Below are 20,740 nucleotides of genomic sequence, written 5' to 3' on the forward strand. Positions count from 1 at the left end.
ACCTGTACGGCCGGAGGACTCTGAAGTAATCTGGAGCTACGGTGCTGCTCTTCACCGTCTTTAAAAGCTTAATACCAGAGTGAGACACGGCCAACACCTGCACTCCTGTACCAACACTGCCCTGCAATACACACCTCAGATTTATCACCACAATGACTGGCAATTCATACAGTCTGTAAGACTAAGAGCAAGGAACTCACTGAGGCGGGGAAAAGGCGAGAAAAATAAATCTCCCATGATTCCCTAGCAGCTGATATTATGGTCTTCTTCACACTTTCATCCTGAACATTTGTGTTCGGCTCGATGTTGTATTGCGCTATAAAAACACAAAACAATTGACATTAACATTACTGATTATTTACAGATTAATGAACAGATTAAATTTTTTTGTAAAATCATTTTCATTTACAAATTTAGATGTAAAGTTAAGTTTTTCCTCACCAAACAAGGATTTCATCTTCTGTCGCTCATCTTTGTTAATGCGAACACAGGCTTCTGTAAATGTGTCAATAACAATCTGACCAACACAAAGGTGAGAAATACATTTAGTGAAAACTAAATTAATGGAAATGATAATGGCATTAAAAAACGATACATTTACAGAGAAAGTGAAATTTTCTTGTAAAATGTCAAGTTAAATTAAAAAATATGAAACCTATAAATTAAAATAAAAACAAAATGAAATGTATTTTTTTGTATTTTGAGATTAACAGACATCAATTATGTTAAATTATGTTTAAAGTAAATTTTATTATTTGGCATATTTGCAAGAGCAACTTTTAAAATGGCATTTATATTTATTTACACTGTCTGTTTAATGCTGCTTAATTGTACCATTTTAAAACATAACTGCGTATGTTTATTTTCACATTTCATTAATTGCACTGTAAGCATACAATTGTAAAAGCTATTAAGATAAAAAAAAATTGAACCAAATGATTCAGAACATACATCAGTCATATAATAAGAATGCTTCAACAGGACATAACTCACAGATCTTTAGACAGAATAATAAATCATAGACAAAAATAAAAAAAATTAAAAATAATAATAAAAGAATAGGAAGAAAAAAATAAGCATAAAATTCAAAACAAAACAAAAGAATAAATAAAAAATAAACAAAAATACACGTCTAAATATTTCTTCCTTTTTTCTATAGACATTTAAATTCAATAAAATGTAGTGTACCTAATGAGGACATTGCACTATAAAGAATTTCTAGATTAAATTATTAAAGAAATGCATTTTGGCATTTGACCTCAGAGTGCCTGCTTTTCTGCGCTGCCTCTAGTGGTGAATCTAGAAAACTACATATATACATTAAAAATATATTTTCAACCGTCAAAGTTAGGATAAATTGAACATTGTGGTGGTGGGTTTTGCAAGTTTTGTGAGCGCTTCTGGTTGACGTTTTAAATTTGATCTGATAATAAAACGCAGCAAGCAGCAATGAGCCTGCGGCCGTGCACAGATGATAACGCCAGTGCTGTTTCGTCTGGGTTTGTAGTATAATTAATGAATAATTCATTTCATCCGGAACGAAGAACAAAATTAAAATGGCAATAATCTCAGAGAAGTGAAGAAATTAGACTATTTTGCTGATAAAGTAGCAGATGAATAGATGCTTCATTGATTTTAAGCTTGCATGCAAAATCCACGTGGCTCATAAAAATATGAGTACCTTCATATTTAAAAATGTGTGTGTTTACATCGATTGAATATTTTGTTTAATTTTATTGTATTTCAACATAATCCATTTTAACAGAAGCTGTCATTCACACTGTCATTCTTGGGTAAAAGAGGGAAAGGTGAAGGTAAGGTTCTGTGTCTTACCTGTTTAAATATGAGGTCCAACACCAGAGGATGATTCCAGCTGTCCTTGGGATAGAAGACCTACAGAAGTGTGTGTTAATACTGATCATGCACTAATATCTACTTAAAAAAGTAAGTAGTAAACACTATATAAGCTACTCACCTCCTTCCTGAGGTAGATTCTCCAGGGAACATTAGTGTAGGTGTAATGCTCCCCACTGCTGCTCCTGTGCAGCTGTGTTTGAATGCTCTCAGACTCCACTGGAAGATCTCTGGACACTGATGTGAAAGTTTGTGTTTGTGAGAGAAACAAAAGTTATGGTACAGCTGATGTCTGTCTCTTTCATGTCATGTTTGTGGGTGTCTTGTTTCTACTATAAAAGTACACAACATCTGGATGAAGCTTGCATGCTCTTGCAGCTGTCATGTCGGAGGAAGCGCAAAAAAGAGTGGTAAATATCAAACATGTTAAAATTTAAGACTATTTAAGACCTGCAGAAACCCTTTAGGTTGTAAGCTAATATTTCATAATAAATGTCCACAGACTTATACTGGAAAAACATTTATGTTGTCAGATTGCTGTATCCTGACGTCGGATCAATCTTGACATCGGATCAACGTTGGATCCTGATGTCGGATCAGTGTCTGATTTTGGCGTCAGGACAATGTTGGATTTTGTCATCAGGCCAACATTGGATTTTGAAGTCAATACCCAAATTTGAGCAGATGTCAAGGTGAATTAACACTATTTAATACCTACAGAAACCCTTTAGGTTGTAAGCTAATATTTAATAATAAATGTGCACAAACTTATACTGGAAAAAACATTTTTGTTGTCAGACTGTCAGCTGCGTTTACATCTACGTTTAATATGAGCTGCAAGGCGCCTGACTGACGTGACATCATGTCGTGTTTGGGCAGTATGTTGAAAAGGTAAATAAAGTTTCATAGTAACTTAATATTTCATAACTTCTTATTAATGTCACACTAAGAGCTGTAAGGCATGTGCTGGTGTGCACAGAAAGCAAGCTGGCAATGCAGACTTCCCAACTAACTGTGAATATATGCGCAGATATTACAGAAGCTCGTCTTGTTAGGTTTTCCTGGCATGCACAGCATGTTCCTGGCAAGTAACAGCAGATTAAACACTGTTTATTAAATATATTAAAAAATCATTCTAGCTAAACTTTTTTTTTTTACTCGGAACTTTAGAAAAGTCTACTTATTCAGTTGTATTTATTTTTATTTTACTTTTTTAATTTCAATTATTAATATATGCCTGTTTTATTGTTCAAGGTGAATAATGGCCCTTTTGCACTCTTTATGTTGGACGTTTTTATGTGATGTGTTATATTTTCCTTGGCAGTGCCACTTTATTTTTTATGTTGAAATTTTTTTGTGTATATATTTAATTGAGAAAATTCTTAAATAAAATGTTGGCATTAATGGCAGATGTTACATTTATTATTTGTTGGTGAATTATATATAGAAAAAAATCATTGGACTATTCGACTAATAAAAAAATTGATAGATTAATCGATTGAAAAAAAAACCAATATTTGCAGCTCTAATTAGATATGATGATTTAAAACCGGGCAGGCTCAAACGTGATCAGGATCAGCAAAATAATCACAATGACACCCCGAGGACAAAAAAACCCCCACTGTGTTTCATCGTCGAGGGTGAAAATCGGGCTTAAAATCTTCAAGTGTGTGGCCAGCCTAAATTACGTAAAATCTGTGATAACAGTAACATCATGCGCATGTGTTAATGTAAATTTTGGTGTTTTATAGTCCCGGGTCACTTGTAGTAATAAACCTACCTTATTGTCCATCTAAACAAAATAGCTTGATGCTGTCTGACTATTTTGTAAGTACATCATAGAAGTGTCAAAAAGCATGATGCCATATCTCCAAAAATGATAACACCATAGTACTTTTGTCAATTACCGGGTGGTGGTAAGCTCGGTGGCGGCTCTGGGGCTTTCTTCTTGCTACTTCTGGTTGGTTTGAGACCTCCGTCTCTGGGCACAGCAGCTGGAGTGGGAGCCTTTCTCTACACACAGTTAAATAAACTTGTGATACACATTCAAACCATAAAAACTGGATAAGCAGGTAACATGATAACAAATCGCATGAAACACAAGGATGTGAAAATTACTCCTCGCTGTCCACACGGTCACCAAATCCTATGTTTCTCTGTGCCACTTTTATCAATAAATGCAAATAAAAGATTTTAATAAATATACTTTCTAGTGTACTCAGTGTCACAAATAAGAAAACACACTTAAGATATGTTTATGTGTCAATATATGTAAAGAGGCCAGCGGTCACCAATTTTTTGATTCCTATTGGAAACATTATTTTGGCAACATTTGCATCCAAGCTTTCCTACCATTTAATTGGTTAGTGCAGCAATAAGAGGGGAAAGACACAGGCTGACAGGTAAACAGAGCTCACCTGTGGAGGAGGAGGATTGTCCATTTGTGATTTTAAGATCTGCATGGCCTCATCATGTGGATTCAGCTTCTTCGCAAATCCTTTACCTTCTCTCCTGTCATCAATCAATCATAAAATCACCTATGGTTCGATGAAACGAACCATAAACCATAAAGACCACACACACATACAGTACCTGTATTTCTGTGGCATGGGTTCTGGGTCTGGTGTTTGGTATTGCCTGATAATATCTTTGATGTTGTGACTGGGAACGATGTGCTCGGAGTTAGAGACAGAGTATTTGACCACCTCAGTCCCAGGAGCCGGGGTAGAACGCATGGGACCTGTGACCGCAACAGGAGCTGGGTGAAAGAGAGCAGAAAGGAATTAGGGGTAGATAGGAAGTTAACGAATTACACATAATGATACAGATATGTGACACACCATGTTTCTTGACAGGCCTGCTGTCTAGTTTTATTGGTGGAGCAGGGGCTTGTTTCTTTCCAAAAGACCCATTTGATGATTTTCCCTGAAAAAAAAAATGTAACCATGTTCCCAAAGTACAAAATGACAGACGTCTTTAAGACTTATTTAGTAAAGAAACTAAATAAGTGATACCTGTGTAGTTTTGTTGCTTTGAGGCTGGGGCGTTTGAGCACTGATCTTCTTCAGGGGTTCACGCTGTCCCTGTGACCCCCCGGGGGTGGTGTAGATCGAGGTGGAGGCGACAACCGGGTGTGGGCTCATCGGAGGACTCGTATATGTGGACAGCGGAAGCGGGGCATACGGACTTGGGGGGATGTTTGCGTAGGGGCTGGGTGGGATGGCGGGGTAGGGGCTGGGTGGCAGGGTGCCGTAGGGGGTGGGTGGAGGACTGGTTGGGGGGCTGGTGAGAGGAGAGAATGGAGGACTGGAGACCGGGCTGGTCGCCATTGCCATTGCCTGCATGGTCATCTGTTGAGCCTGATAATGGAGAGAGAGATTCAAAGGTGACCCCAAAGACAATGTGTCAAGACAAAACTACATTATTATGTTATGTTAAGTATTTATGATACAAAGCTGAGGTGCATTACAGTGATTTTACCACAGCAGCTTATTGGTATAATAAACTCTGTGTACTTGCGTACCATTATAACAGCTTGCTGGTTGATGATAGTTTGTTGCTGATGGGCCAAGACCGTTTGCTGTGGGACTGAAAAAGAGAGATAAATTAATGATAAATAAATTATTATAGTAGCTCTGTAGTATATTGTGTTTGTAAATACCTTGCACAGGGGGTGGCGCTGGTGTCACAGGCATGACTGGAGTGCCTGGTATGGGTGGAAGAACTCTCACTGCTACACAAAACACACGCAAACAGACATTACACACATGTGCATGAGTATACCCAAATAAATATTTTAATGAGATGATAATAATGCATAGACTATCATAAACATTTCATGCTGGCTTATGTGAGTTTTGCACTGTTGCCTTACATCAACATCTATGGGTTTTTGGAGGGATTTGTTTTTGTTGAGTGTACCATATTTTGAGGGAAAAATTTGTCCTGGCATCACTGAGCTTCATACGGCACGTAACTAAATGTCAGTTCGTCATTTGGCCTTCCATGTATAGCTTGCTGCATATTAAAACAATAAAAAATTTAGGAATGTCCCTATTTAGATGGGACACATGTGTCTTTACCTCCAGGCTGTAGAGCGGCTGAGAAAGGGACCCTGTCAGGGTATTGAGCTCCATCACCACCTACACCTCCTCCACCTTTCATCCGGCCTGACAGAACTGATGCATCCAAGTCCTACATACATACATACATACATAGAGAAGAAAAGAGAAAGAATAATGCATTTATTAAGACCGCAAACTCTCAAATGTCTGTAAAACTATTACAGCAACATTTTAGCAACCACATTTATTCATTTAGCAGATGCTTTAATCCAAAGCAACTTACAGTGCATTCAGTCTATACAATTGATCAGTATGTGCCCTGGGATCAAACCCATGACCTTTGCATTGTGTCCATGGTGGTACAGACGAATTCACCTCTTTTTGGCAATACTGTGATAGTGAAGCTGGTCAACCAGTACAATCTCTCTGGTTTCTTGTTCATAAGGGTGATTAACTAATAGTTTGTGCTGGTTAGGAGTAGGGCTGAGTATTGACCAGAATCTCACAATATGATATGTATCATACATCATACATTGCGCTACTGTAACACAAGGCGATATATTGGGATATTTCCTCTTTCAGGAATATAATAGGATAGAATTTAGGAAAGCTGTCACTTATTGGGTTTTCTTCGGAACGTTAAGTGAATCTTTTCAAAATTTGCACAAAAAAAGAAAGAAAAACAAAAGGGAATTGCCATATATGGGAAAGACAGCATCAGCTGATACAGACCAACAGTCACATAGGTTTAGGGGCTGGACACACCAAAGCTTTTACGCCCGCGGCCGGCGCATGTTTTCAATTGTTTCCAATGGAAGCTCTGAGTTTTTCAAATAAGCCAACAGCTAGCGGTTTTTTCCGCGCTGAAAACTGGCGCCCGGCGGTTTTTCCGCGCTCAGCGCTGAGCACCGAGAGTTGAAAAATGTTCAACTTTGGATGAAAAGCTCCGCTCGTCAATGTCAGTTCTTACGCGGCCGTCCAATCACAGTGGAGGAGGGGCGGGACAAGTAGCACAGCAACCTACCGTCTCACAGCTGACGTATCAGAGCTACCAAAGCGCTTAGCTGAAGAAAGCTGGCACTCAGCTCAAAAACAGCTGGCATTCCGCGTTGTCCAGGCGTTTTCAGATGCGTTTAAAAGTTTTGGTGTAAACAACCCCTTATTGTTCGCTACGTCAGAATTTATTCGGCAAAAGAGTTTCGATCTCCTATTATTTGCATTTACTTTGTTCGCAAGTCAAAAACCAACTTAAGCGAGCATAAAAACTTTTTTGCGTATTTTTATTAGAAATTTTGTGTTTCCATCAGCCGTTTCTTATGTAATAGTTGAGCATAAAATCAGTGTGATGGAAACCCAGATATTGAAAACACAGCACTATATGCAAACCATAGCAAAAAATTGCCCCTATCTTAGTACTACTTCATGTCACTGGTTAAGTTCAGAGATAAGAAGAATGCTGTCCTGTGGTTGGGATGTAAACTCCAGAGGAAACAACTGCCATGAATCTTGTAAAAATCTCTCTCTCACAGACATACAAATGCACACGCACGCACGCACGCACGCACGCACGCACACACACACACAGGGTCAATTCACAGCAATTTGTGTGTCTGTGTAAGGGCGCACTCACACTATCCAAACCGCGTTTGGGCGTGTTTGACCCCCAAAGCCTGGTTTGTTTGACTAGTGTGGTTGCTAATCGCGCCGCAGCAAAGTTGCAGAGGTAGGCCGAAGCGCAGATCACTTGAGCTCAGGCGCGAAGGCTGTGGTGTGAGCGCAATCGCGCCTGAGCGCGATTCAAAAGGTGAATACGTCAGTTGCGCGACCACTCACCTTCATCTGCCTCTGTAAAAACCTTTTAATGCGAGCAGCGGGGTTACGTGAATGTCCGAGCTGCACACGTGACAGATCAACTAAGCAATGTGATGACATGTGAGAGGGCTGTCTGTAATCGCGCACCAAACGACTCCGAATAAAGAACACAGACTTATCATTACAGTGAGTTGCAGTGTTAAAGGGATAGTTCGGCCAAAAATGATATTAAACCCATGATTTACTCACCCCCAAGCTGTCCGAGTTGCATATGTCCATCGTTTTTCAGACAAACACATTTTTTGGATATTTTAGAAAATGTTTTAGATCTTTCAGTTGATTTAATGTAATGTTACGGGGTCCATGACCTTCAAGTTCAAAAAAAGTGCATCCATCCTTCACAAAATAAATCCAAACGGCTCCAGGATGATAAACAAAGGATGATAATACGCGCGGTGTTGTTGTAGAAATATCCATATTTAAAACTTTATTAACGAAAATAACTACCTTCCGGTAGCGCCACCATCTTAGACTCCTCTGTAATCAGGAGAGAGTATTAGCGTAGTGTACGCACTTTTTTTAGTGACTTATGAAAACAAATTCGGAGGGCAGGGGCACAGAGCAGCAGCAGAGTAGCCTCCGTAGGCTGCGTAAGCTCTCATCCTGAATGCGGACGCGACTAAGATGGGGGCGCTACCGGAAGGTAGTTATTTTAGTTAATAAAGTTTTCAATCATTTTTGGCCGAACTATCCCTTTAAGAGAGAGCTTTACTTCCTGCTTTTTTCAAAACAATCGCATCTTAATGACGAAAGCGCGCCCGGACTCGGATCGATAAAAAGTACAGTGTGAGTGCGTGCACCTGGGGGAGTAGGGAGGGGTGACAATCGTGTGGGAAATGGTTTGGTTTGGATAATGTGAGTGTGCCCTAATAGAGTTAAGCAGATGTCACCTTACCCCAGCTCCATCAGACAGAACTGGGTCAAAGAGGCTGTCCAAATACCGGTCCATTCCCTTGTGAGATGGATCAAAGGACAGATCTGAGTCTAATAAAGAGGATAGAGAGAAAGTTAGGCATATACACTAACTTTCTTAGTGCTTAAAACAGTAGTAGTCTTAAACAATTGTATTGATTGATACTACACTCTAAAAAAACAAACGGTGCTATATAGCACCAAAACAATTGCTTTGGATCGTAACGATAGAAGAACCATTTTAGTGCCATATAGCACCGGTGAAGAACCAGTGAAGCACCAGTGAAGCACCAGTGAAGCACCAGTGTAGAACCATATAGGGGCCATATAGCACCACATATGGTTCTACATAGCACTATATGGTTCTACACAGGTGCTTCACTGGTGCTTCACTGGTGCTTCACTGGTTCTTCACCGGTGCTATATGGCACTAAAAATGGTTCTTCTATCGTTACGATCCAAAGCAACTGTTTTGGTGCTATATAGCACCGTTTGTTTTTTAGAGTGTAGTAAATATAGCATGGATCTTAAATAAACATGTTTCTTATTTTCTAATAGCAATGAAAAAGGGCTGCACGATAAATCACATGCAATTCTCATGCATCTCATCAGTAAAGCCAGTAATAAATCGCCATCAGCTGATTTCAGATGGAGCGGCATTTTCGTAATACATTGACAAGCGGGGAAATATCGCATTTTTGTGACTTTTTCTGCGATGCACCAATAAGCTTCACTACACTTATATTTGGCTAAGGTCTACATGTCAGAGAAAATGCGTGAAACCTACCTTGAACGTAATTGTTTTCAGAAATCGGTAGACTGTTGGTCGTAACGGCACTCGTTCGATTTGCATATGAGAGTGGCTCATCCTCATCGAAACCACTGCCAAACAAACTTCTGCATATACAAAGACAAATGTACACATGTATTAAACAAACATCATTTCTTTCACTTCATGCAAGAAAATATTCCTTTAAAGCAGTGGCTTTCAACCGATTTTAGGCTAGGGCTGTCTTTATTATTATTTCATATATTTATTATTATATCATACATACTTGGTTATTATGGTTGTGTTACAAAGAGACTAAAATAATAATTTTTAAAACTGAAAAACATTATTTTGCGTGAATTTATATTCTTTTATATTTCCATAATTTTTTTCATTCAAACAATATTTGGAGGACCCCCGATTATACCCCCAAGGGTCCCCGGACCCCCTGTTGAAGTTCCATGCTTTAAAGGGATACTTCACCCAAAAAAATGAAAACAATACACATTGACTTCTATAGTATTTTTTTTCTTAAAATGAAAGTCAATAGGAACCGTCAACCAAATTATCATCCTTTGTGTCAACAGAATAAAGAAACTCATACAAGTTTAGACCAACATAAGAATGAATAAATAATGACAACATTTTCATTTTGAGTAAACTTTCCCGTTAAATCTTCCCTTATTCTTGGCTCCTTAGACAAAATGGTAAATGCTTTTTTATTTGTAAGTCACTTACCAAATGAATAAATGTAACTGTAAAACAAATAAAAACATTTTCAAAAACATGCCCTTTGTAGAAAAGAGGTATTTGGGGATGCATACATGCTTGCATTAGGTCGAGCCTTGTTGGGGTCTTCAATAGAGATGATGAAGTAGGTTTTCTGTTTGGGAAAGTCTGCTAGCAGCTCAAGGTCACACACCAGATCCAGAACATAATCGTGACCTTCTAACTCCACCCATTGCGCCGGCTCCTTCATCAGAACCGACCAACCCCATTGGCTCTCCGAGGACACACCCCTGCCGAATTACAATCACACTTATTGATCCAGTTATTGATTTAAGCTAATCTTTGAAAGTTCAATGTTGCGAGACCCATCACCTGTGTTGTAAAACGTCTCCAGCAATGTTCTCACCACTTGTCCAAGAATGAACAGGACACAGAAGGGACACACCTAGGAAAAGTTTAAGAAAAAATGCAAATTCCTATACACCCCAAAATTTCTTGATTACTTTAATACTTCACGTTTTTATTTAACATTTCATGATCAACACACAACATGATGGTTATGCAATTATAAAAGAGATGATGAAGGAGAACTGTCTCATCTGTACCAGCACACACACACACAAACGTGCACACACACACTATCACATATCGACTAATCTGCTCCAACTCAAACAGTGAAGACAGAGAGACAGTGTAACTGGATGAGAGTGAAAAAACTGAGGGACGGAGACAGTGAGTGAGATTAGATGAAAGAGGAGAGGTTGAACGAACGGTACAGAGAATGACAGAGGAAGAGATTAAATAAATGAAAGAAGAGATAGATGACACCGGTCCTGATTTCCATTCTGAACCAACTGCATACACTAACTTGTATTAATTGACAGAAACTGTAAGTTGTGTTGAAAGTAGGGATGCACCGAAAGGAAATTTCTTGGCAGAAGTCAAATAAAATTAAAAACTTTTATTTTATTTTTCATTTTCCTAATTATTTAGCAAATTTTCTCATCATTGCACAATTTAAATGTTAAGAATGTCCTTTTTACTATATTTTTTACATTATTTAACAATTTTTTTATCATTCCTTTGGTTGGTTAGGATAGAACAATATTTGGGTGAAATACAACTCTTTGAAAATCTTGAATCTTATGCTGCGTTCACACCAGCCGCGGTAGAGGCGTCAAGCGCCAGTAATTTCAATGTTAAGTCAATGTGAAGACGGGTTGACGCCTCGTGGCGCTCGTCTAGTTCGCGTGAATGGCACGAATTGAGCGTTGACGCGGCAAACACGCGAGCTAAAAAATTCGAACTTTGGCGGAAAAACGCCCCGCATTAACCAATTAGGAGCTTGCTCTAGTAGTGACATGATTACAGGAACCAAGCAGAGTCACCGAAACCTCTTTCATGACGCGAATTTCCACGTGAATGTTTCGATAACTAGAATTTCACATGCGGTTTTCACGCGCGAATGTCCCCTTTAATTAAACCACGTTGGACCAGCAACCAACCAGGCACCCAAAACCATGTTTCCAAAAAACAGCTTGACCACAATAAGCTAGAATAACCATCAACAGGAAAGAGAATTGACTGAGTTTAATGTGATAATGGGCAAACGCACGAGTTGAAAAATTTTAACTTTGGTGGAAACCAAAAGTTAACCAATCAGGAGCTTGCTCTAGTAGTGACGTGATCACAGGAAGCAGTGGGAGTAGCAGAAGTCCCTTCAATGTCGTGAATTTCCACGTGAATGACACGATGACAAGTTTTCACATGCAAATAAAGCGAGTAAACTCAAAATGTTCAAGTGGCAAACTAGAAGTGGTAGACGCGAATTTGATGCCGCAAACGCGGCTGGTGTGAACCCACGATTAGGTTGCAAAAATTATATTGAACAAAAATTGCCTTTTAAGTTGTCCAAAGTCCTTAGCAACACATATTAATAATGATAAATAAAGTTTTGATAAAGTCACCCTGCTATTGATACAGTACAAATACAACCGTGCGACTTATAACTGGTTTTGTGGTCGAGAGTCACATTTATGCTTATAAAAGTATTGCATTGGTTACAGGTAGCTTAGCTGTGTCTTACCATCAAAACAGTAGACTTGAAGCACCATGTGCGCTTTCTTGCGGTTGGTAGTCCATTCCAGCAGGGATGGAGGGTATGTACGTGATGCATCAGGCACCAGTTTAGACTTCTGCATGGCCTGAAGGAGCTTGTGTTGGCAAAGTGCCTTAAAGCCATTCAGAGCATAATCTGACACAAATCTGAAATGGATACAATCAATGAACTGCTTTGAAATATTGTATTTTGATATTTTAAATATTGCACAGTGATAATGTACTTATATGAAGCTATTTCGGAAAAGATGTGACTGTACATTTGCGTTCATGCATTCTCACTTTAGTAGATATTTCTCCATCTTCTCAGACGGCGCAAAGGAACTCAAGCAGGCGGCCATCAACAACCAGCCTCTCTCTGCGTTTCTGATGTTTTCATTCCGCCACACCTGATTGGCTATCTGTGCTAGGATCTCGTCTCTGATTGGTGGAGTTGCAAGGCCTCTCTGAATGATGTAATTTCCGAAGAGGTTTTCTTGAGCACCGTTCAGGTTTGGATCTCCCATGAAACGCAAGATCTTTGAAACAAACATACATATGTCATGCATACAAAAACAGCTTATGATGCCAGCTGGTCTGTTTTACCAGCCGGTGCCTGGTTGGTTAACCATGTTTCCAAAATAACGTTTGACCACAATAAGCTAAAATGACCATCAACATGAAAGAGAGTTGACTGAGTTTATGGCGTTAATTGTGTGATTTACCAGTATAAACACATCAAGAGCATCAAAATTCAGATCATCTTCTAGACGTGTCAGCGAATTCTCCATTGGTGCCGTTACCATCCCGAACTGCAGCTCCTGCGCACATATCACCCATTATTCCTTATAATGCAATTATGTTTTGGGCATACAGCACATGTACAATAAGTAAGCAGAACACCTACCCTAAAATTTGTACGTATATATTTGGTCATCAGGTGGTTGTTGATGTCCAATGGAAGAGTGAGCTGATGGTCTGACTGTATTCTAGGAGCCTGAACAAGAGCCAAGCAATCTGAATGACGCTCCCGACCAGCTATAAGCAAAAATAAAGGCACACATTCAATATCTTTAATATGTAGTTTAAACATTCAGGAGAGACAGGAAAGTACAGGCTGGAGAGAGGAGTACGGGATCGGCAAAAAGCTGTCGAACCGAGATTTGAACTCGGGTCGCAAGACGTGTGTCTGCACCATATATCGGACCACTATCCACTACTTCATCGGCTCTGCAAATGAGTTTTAAAGGTGACATAGAATGTTTGAACGGAGTATTTATCATTGTTCTGTGATGTGACATGTAGACAATTTTTTTGTTTGGGTCTGTAATGCCTTAGAAGCTTCCTAAAAACCTCTCTGAGATCGCTCTATTAGGGTGGGGGATTTTAAACAAGTGGTTTTGCACCTATTTGGCTCCCCCTACTGGCTTAACTTGCAATCTCATTACTGATTGGCTGACTTTGCTGCCACTCAAAAAATGTAGCCAATTATTTTAAAGTGGAGGGGCAGTTAGATGCCTGTGATGTCATAAGCATCAGTTTTTCAGATTGGGCCGTTTTCTGGCTGACATTTCTAAAAGAGGAATTTCTATGAGACTGAGATGTTTAGCATGTTTAGCACTTTTTGTATGTTTGTGAATGTGGGTAGACTACCATTATTCAACAAAGACAAGGTAAAAATAGTTTTTCATTCTCTGTCCCCTTTAAAATGATGACAGAATAAGACAGATGTGCAGAAATAATATACATGCATATATCTGTGAAGATACTAAGACTTCAATGAGTCCAAAATGCAAGTTTGCAGACATAACAGTATTGTGGTCTCTTCTTCAATTTAGGCTTAGATTTTTAGTTTTCACAATGAATCACACATTTGGAGGTATAATACTCTAGCACAAACAGTGCTGTTTATTATAATAGTGACGCTCGCTTAAGCAAACGCCATTTATATTAAGAAAGAGCGTTTTTCCACACACTAGTGCATTGTGAATAACCTGCTGTGGCTTGTAGCAATCCTCCCAACTCTGCAGGAATCACCAGCTGTGATACATTTACCACCTCCCTGCTTATTCGCTCCTACAGAGAGAGGAAACGCACGATAAAAAGTCTTATCAAGAATGATGGAAAATGTTATAGCTGGGTAACTGAAATCTGAAAGTGTTCAGGGTTTTATCAGTTGGAAAGTTTAATACAAGACCACATGAACCCTGCAAAGAGAAACTTTCAGATAACTTCAATCACTATTAGTGTGATAAATTCATTTCGCTGAGAAGCCAAGAGCGTTTCTGTCTGTAGCTGTGACGATAATGAATATAGCACGTTATTATCTAATAATGACATCAGGGGAGCGTCTCTTACCAGTTCAATTCTTCTCCTCTCCTCCTCTGCTATCCTTGCCATGAGGAGGTGATCCTGTAATAAAACCACCAGTCAATGTAAAGCAATAAACGCCAAATTTACAAAAAACAAACTACATCTGAACAGAATATTGTATTGATAAATCATCATTAATTTTATCTTATTCTTTAGTAACGTTGCGTTAAAGGACAAGTTCATTATTTTACACTTAAAGCCCTGTTTTCAGATTGTTTATGGTGAAATAGAACGGTTTTGACTGAAATTTGGACATATGTGGCTGCTCCGAGAATTTTTGGGTGTTTGTGTTTCACCTCCCACCTTTACAATGGGTTTAATGGTGCACTGGAACAATCCTTCCTAAAATGCATTAAATTTTCGTTTACAAAGACGTGAAACTCACCGAGTGGTCAGGGGTGATATGCTCACACAAAAATCGCTGCAAAATACGCATTCCAACAGGTTTTATCGTAGTTTTTGCCAACTCCATTGACATGTATTAGATGTGCTGTGAGGTACGGTATTACTCCGCGCCGGGAACTTTGTTTCTATTCTTGCGATTGGCAATGGCGGATTAGCGCCACCACCTGGGCTGGAGTGTTTATTATTCAAGCTCACAGCGGAAGAATATACGGGTGTGAGGCGTTTGGAAAAATAGGTCCACAAGTTAACAACGAATGCTAAAACAGCTGTTGGAAAGCATCTTTTGCAGCGATTTTTGTGTGAGCATATCAGGGAACACCCCTGACCACTCGGTGAGTTTCACGTCTTTGTAAACGAAAGTTTAATGCATTTTAGGAAGGATTGTTCCAGTGCACCATTAAACCCATTGTAAAGGTGGGAGGTGAAACACTAACACCCAAAAATTCTCGGGGCAGCCGCATATGTCCAAATTTCAGTCAAAACCGTTCTATTTCATCATAAACAATCTGAAAACAGGGCTTTAAGTGTAAAATACCGAACTTGTCCTTTAACAATCTGGAGCCAGCACAAACCATCTTTTACTAAAGACGCTGATGAATGAAACATTTTGTTATTTTTGCGACTGACCTAATTGCATATGCATTTGTAAGAGTTTTCCTTTCAGATGCAACATTTATGGGAGGAAAATATTTAAAGGTGTAATGTGTTTTTTTGCGATGTCTAGTGGTGAGATTGTGAAATTGCAACCAACCTCAATTTCAAAACGCAACAAGAAGCTGAGACAATGTAGTGCAAAAACACACTCTGTATGACAGTTTATGCGTTTAAGGCTACTGTAGATACATCCTCTATGGCAGGGGTCACCAAACTTTTTTCTCTTGGGGCCACATTATCGTTCCTGACTGTGATGGGGGGCCGGGTCAGCTATATAACATAGAATTGCATAACCCAGACCAAAATGACCACCTCATTGTGTAGTCGAGACTACTAGCCTGGCACAGCCAAAGTCCCCATCAGTAAACGGCTTTCCATGGGTAGCTAGTAGGTGAGCTACCTTATAGCTAGCTCGGACAGCAGCCTGGTTTACCTGAGTTTGGCAAAGGAATACATTATTTTGTGCAGCCAGTATGCCTTTCATCCTTTGAATCCTCTTGCTTGCCCTCGCTAGCTAGCATACTCTTTGTGGCGGGTTTCGTGATGACGACACAGATTATATTCTTTGAAAACTGCAACACTTTCTTTACATATAATACAAACTGCACGGTCCTTACACTGAACAAAAAAATTATCGTTCGTCCACTGTTCTTTTAAAACTCTATCTTATCAACTTTTTGTTTAATGCTAGCCATTTTGCTGTCCTGAACACTGCCAGTTCTGTGACAGTTATCTGCACGTGCGTTGTCTGTTACTGCTTGATCACAAGTATGTCGGGTGACGAAAATGTGGCAAATCTATTTAATTTTATAACTAAATATCATTTTTTAACTTTAAAAAATCAACAAATACCAGATGCGAACATATGATTACTTTCCAAAGAACAATTACAAACATAAAATTGCCTCATAGGGCCGGTTCAAATAGTGGGGGGTAGAGGGGCTAGGGGGCCGGTCAAAGGGGGGTGACGGGCCTGATTCGGCCCGCGGGCCTTAGTTTGGTGACCCATGCTCTATGATGTATGTAGATTAAAAAAAACCGGCACATTCTAAGGTAATAAACACAATAGTTCATTATGTACCTTAGTCTTTATACACTACTGATAAAAAGTTATCAATGTTAGCAAGGTGATCCTAAAACATTTTGCGCCAATTTGCACTGCTCGTGGTAGATTGTGATGGTCTTTATGGAAATAAGATGTAAATTTAATCCTTGGACTCACAAATTAGGTAACTTACCCTGATGTATCTTTTGCGATTGACAATGACTCGGACCGGGGAGCGTAACTTGATCATGGTAAGACGCATTTGCAAAACTCGCCGTCTGTAAAGCAATAAAGATCTTGCAGTTTCAATGATATACAGTTTTTTTTTTGGCACCACAGAGTTTTTGAAACATGTAAGAAACATTTTTCCTGCTGGAAAACCAGGTCATAGCAACCTAAGACAAGTCTTTATCAGCTATGTTTCGTTAACCAGCTCAACCAAATCCCCACCATCCATATGTATATACACAGTACTGTGCAAAAGTCTTAGGCCACCACCACCAGACTTGTGGTTTTAGAAGTTTTAATGTCCATCCATTTATTTTTCAATCTATTTTATTAAGATACAAACAGAAAATACAGGAAATATGTAAAAAAAATAATTTTCAGGACTAAATGTCTTCTTTAGGCATCGTCAGTGTTTAGTGTGACCTCTCTTGGCACTAAACACTTGAGCGTTTTTGACCAGAATGAGGTAAAAAGACTTTCTTTAAAATTAGAAATTAGGAATTTTATTTAGGTTTAAGAGATCCTGCAGTTTCCTGCTATTGCTCAAGTGGAAGGGGAGTTTACCCTAAAAACTTGACACATCAGCTTACATTTTTATACAGTTTTAATACAGTATACACATTTCCTGTATTTTCTGGTTGTATTCTAATAAAGAGACTGAGAAACAATTATATATGATCGCTATAACATTGCAAAAACAACAAATCTAAATCTGGCATGGTGGCTTTAAGACTTTTGAACAGTACTGTATATATTATAAATGCATTGTACGTCGCTTTGTAAAAAAGATGCATGTAAATATTAACTGCTCACCTGATCAGGTAGCCCTTGCAGCGGGCCTGCAGGTATGTCATGTCCTGACGAAACTTGAGAAATTTTCTGCGTGTAAAAATCATCCGTACGAAGCGCTGAAGGGTGAGCGCAGCCACATGCATCATCCGATCATGTTTACTCTCCAATAACTGATACACATTCTCCTTTAGGAAAAGCTTGGAGAGTAAAAACAACATTTAAAGAAAGACACTGAATGAAACAGTCAAATGTTTTACCATATTCCTTATATTACAATGGGAAGTTTATAACTATACTTACTTTTGACACGCCCACCTGATAATCCCCTTTGTTGACTGGGCACAGCTTCATTAGCATAAACACACAGTTATCCCCATCTGGAGGCGGTGGATTCTTCAATCCCAGTAGGGCTTTGTACCTGCGAACCACAGATTTCTCAGTGCTTCAATGCTTCAAATTCATTCTACCATCCAATTCATATCTAAATATCTGTAACCCTGTATATATGATGTACTTTATGATTTTACTGCATAAAATCATCTTACATAATGTAAAGAACATTGTGTGAAAATATAACCTTTATATCTTTAATCATTTTCCAGCTCCCCTAGAGTTAAACATTTGATTTTTATTGTTTTGGAATCCATTCAGCTGATCTCTGGGTCTGGCGGTACCACTTTTAGCATAGCTTACAGTAGCATAATCCATTGAATCTGATTAGACCATTAGCATTGCGCCTAAAAAATAACCAAAGAGTTTCGATATTTTTCCTATTTAAAACTTGACTCTTCTGTAGTTACATCGTGTACTAAGACTGATGGAAAATAAAAATTAGCGATATTCTAGGCTGATATGGCTAGCAACTATACTCTCAATCTGGCGTAATAATCGAGGACTTTGCTGCTGTAACATGGTTGCAGGAGGTGCAATGATATTACGCAGCAGCCGAAATAATCCCCTTAAGCCGCCTTTCCACTGCACACGACAAAGGACGGCCGATAAGCCGGAAGTCATTCATTTCCTATGGAGAGTCGCAAAGGGGTTGCGTGAGGTGCCGACCATCTGCGGAAATATCGGATCCGTTTTGAGCGTTGGATCCGTTAAAAAATTTGAACTTGTGCGACTAAACCGCATTTGATATGCCGACCGGAAGTTATGTTTTTCATTGTATTCCAATCACAAACTGTGTGTGAGGTGAAAATGATTAATCCTTTTGGTTTAACTTTATTAGTAGCACTTGAATTCTTAAAAAAACACTTTTGATTACTGATAAGTAATACAATATTAATTTAATTCGTGTACGTTATTATTTTAATCGTGTCTTTATATGTTCTCTCCAAAAAATATTGTCAATCTTTGTCATATATGCATAGCTGTTTATTGTTTCATTCATTTGCGTTCATTTATTTATTCCACCATGGTAAACATATTAGAATGAAGCCTCTTGCGCTGAAATGAGCTTCTCTCCCATAAACGATTAAACCGAAACTTCATTACGACTGCCACTAGGGGGAGAACTCCGACTGTCATTTCCGTATGTCCTGTGCAGTGGAAAGGCGGCTTAAGTAACTTTCACTGGCATGGGACTATTTTCGGGCACTGCGTAATATGATTGCGACTCCTGCAGCCATGTTACGGAAAAAAAGTCCTTGATTATCACGCCAGAATTTGGTTATTTTTTAGCGCGATGCTAATGGTCTAATCAGATTCAATGGATTATGCTAAGCTATGCTAAAAGTGGTAACGCCAGACCCAGAGATCGGCTAATTGATTCCAAAACGGTAAAAATCAAATGTTTAACTCTAGGGGAGACGGAAAATGAGCATATTTTCAAAAAAAGTGGACTGTCTCTTGAAAATTGACGAGTAAAGTCATATCAAAGATTGAAATCAATAAAACGAAACTTTGATGCACATTAAATCATCATTAGATCATAAGACTTCATCCTGGCTCCACAGATAGGGTCACATACTAGACTGCCCTATACACATCTCACTGTATCCAAATGCACTTTACCCATATGTAATAAGCACCAGCTGTTGAACAGATTACCTCTTTAAGAATTTATGAAAAGGCATTCTGATTGGATAGCCCTCCTTCCTGATGCGGATTGTGTCCAGGATTCCTGAATATCTGAGCTGGGTAGCAACCAATTCGGGATCGAATATACCGGGTTCCTGAACATGGATACCTATCAATGTACTTTATATACTGAAATTTGACTGGAATGCATGTAAACCTAAGAACTGATGTATGACTGTACCTTGTTATTATTTGGCTTCATGCATCGCACAAAAAATGGGTTGCACCTGAATGAAAAGAGATGAACAGAAAACTGTATTTAAATCAGCGTCTTAATGGTAATCTAAAATCGCAGAAAGGTTCAAAGAAAGTTTAGCTGCAGAGGACAGAAAGTGCGTGTGTGCCTGCGTAAAACCTCTCCATCTTGTCCAAGAGCTCTTGTAGCGATTGTTGAAACTTGGCAGACACAGTTGATGGCTGATATCTTCGAGTTATTGTGCTGCTCCTGTTCATTGCCCCTTTCTGTTTGTTCAGCATCTCAGCATGCTTTATGAAGAGATTAGACACCATCTAGAAAATACATTCACAATTAATACGTTTACAGTCATAATCCATATAATGCAAATCTAAAGGACAATTTTATTGCGACTTATTACACGGCTCGTTGGAATGCTTGATTCTGATTGGCCAGTTGCAACATTTGCAGGTTTGTTATTTAAAGATAACAACAGCTAAAAAACTTATAACACACGGTAACCCAAATGCTGCAAATAATTTTGACAGGTGGGTCAGTGACAAAAAAGGTTTGGCAACATGAGACATTCAAAAATCTTTAAAAACACTTGTTTTAAAAGCATGCATCGGGTATATTTCAATGCACATAATGTATTTATGTTGATTTTATGCAAAAGAAATTACATTTGC

At 38.9% G+C, this 20,740-nt stretch overlaps 1 protein-coding gene across 1 annotated transcript in view; it reads right to left on the bottom strand.

Moving 5' to 3' along the window:
* The window catches only part of myo15ab (myosin XVAb), a 56,093-nt gene that overhangs the window by 13,569 nt on the left and 21,784 nt on the right, over positions 1-20,740 (bottom strand). Inside the window, exons 21-49 of the mRNA XM_065254923.1 lie at positions 20,232-20,386; positions 20,058-20,103; positions 19,847-19,971; positions 18,095-18,212; positions 17,816-17,991; positions 16,968-17,052; positions 14,656-14,709; positions 14,292-14,373; positions 13,205-13,335; positions 13,023-13,118; positions 12,601-12,836; positions 12,287-12,465; positions 10,573-10,645; positions 10,296-10,490; positions 9,490-9,599; positions 8,686-8,774; positions 5,937-6,048; positions 5,516-5,587; positions 5,378-5,442; positions 4,869-5,213; positions 4,695-4,779; positions 4,447-4,612; positions 4,272-4,365; positions 3,762-3,867; positions 1,976-2,091; positions 1,834-1,893; positions 442-517; positions 201-316; positions 3-121 (exon numbers count right to left, since the gene is read on the bottom strand). Coding sequence (XP_065110995.1) covers positions 3-121; positions 201-316; positions 442-517; positions 1,834-1,893; positions 1,976-2,091; positions 3,762-3,867; positions 4,272-4,365; positions 4,447-4,612; positions 4,695-4,779; positions 4,869-5,213; positions 5,378-5,442; positions 5,516-5,587; positions 5,937-6,048; positions 8,686-8,774; positions 9,490-9,599; positions 10,296-10,490; positions 10,573-10,645; positions 12,287-12,465; positions 12,601-12,836; positions 13,023-13,118; positions 13,205-13,335; positions 14,292-14,373; positions 14,656-14,709; positions 16,968-17,052; positions 17,816-17,991; positions 18,095-18,212; positions 19,847-19,971; positions 20,058-20,103; positions 20,232-20,386 — 3,482 coding nt within the window. The remainder of the gene's footprint in view (positions 1-2; positions 122-200; positions 317-441; positions 518-1,833; positions 1,894-1,975; positions 2,092-3,761; positions 3,868-4,271; positions 4,366-4,446; positions 4,613-4,694; positions 4,780-4,868; positions 5,214-5,377; positions 5,443-5,515; positions 5,588-5,936; positions 6,049-8,685; positions 8,775-9,489; positions 9,600-10,295; positions 10,491-10,572; positions 10,646-12,286; positions 12,466-12,600; positions 12,837-13,022; positions 13,119-13,204; positions 13,336-14,291; positions 14,374-14,655; positions 14,710-16,967; positions 17,053-17,815; positions 17,992-18,094; positions 18,213-19,846; positions 19,972-20,057; positions 20,104-20,231; positions 20,387-20,740) is intronic.

The sequence above is a fragment of the Paramisgurnus dabryanus genome, chromosome 4 (assembly GCF_030506205.2).
Source record: "Paramisgurnus dabryanus chromosome 4, PD_genome_1.1, whole genome shotgun sequence".
Taxonomy (NCBI): Eukaryota; Metazoa; Chordata; class Actinopteri; order Cypriniformes; family Cobitidae; genus Paramisgurnus; species Paramisgurnus dabryanus.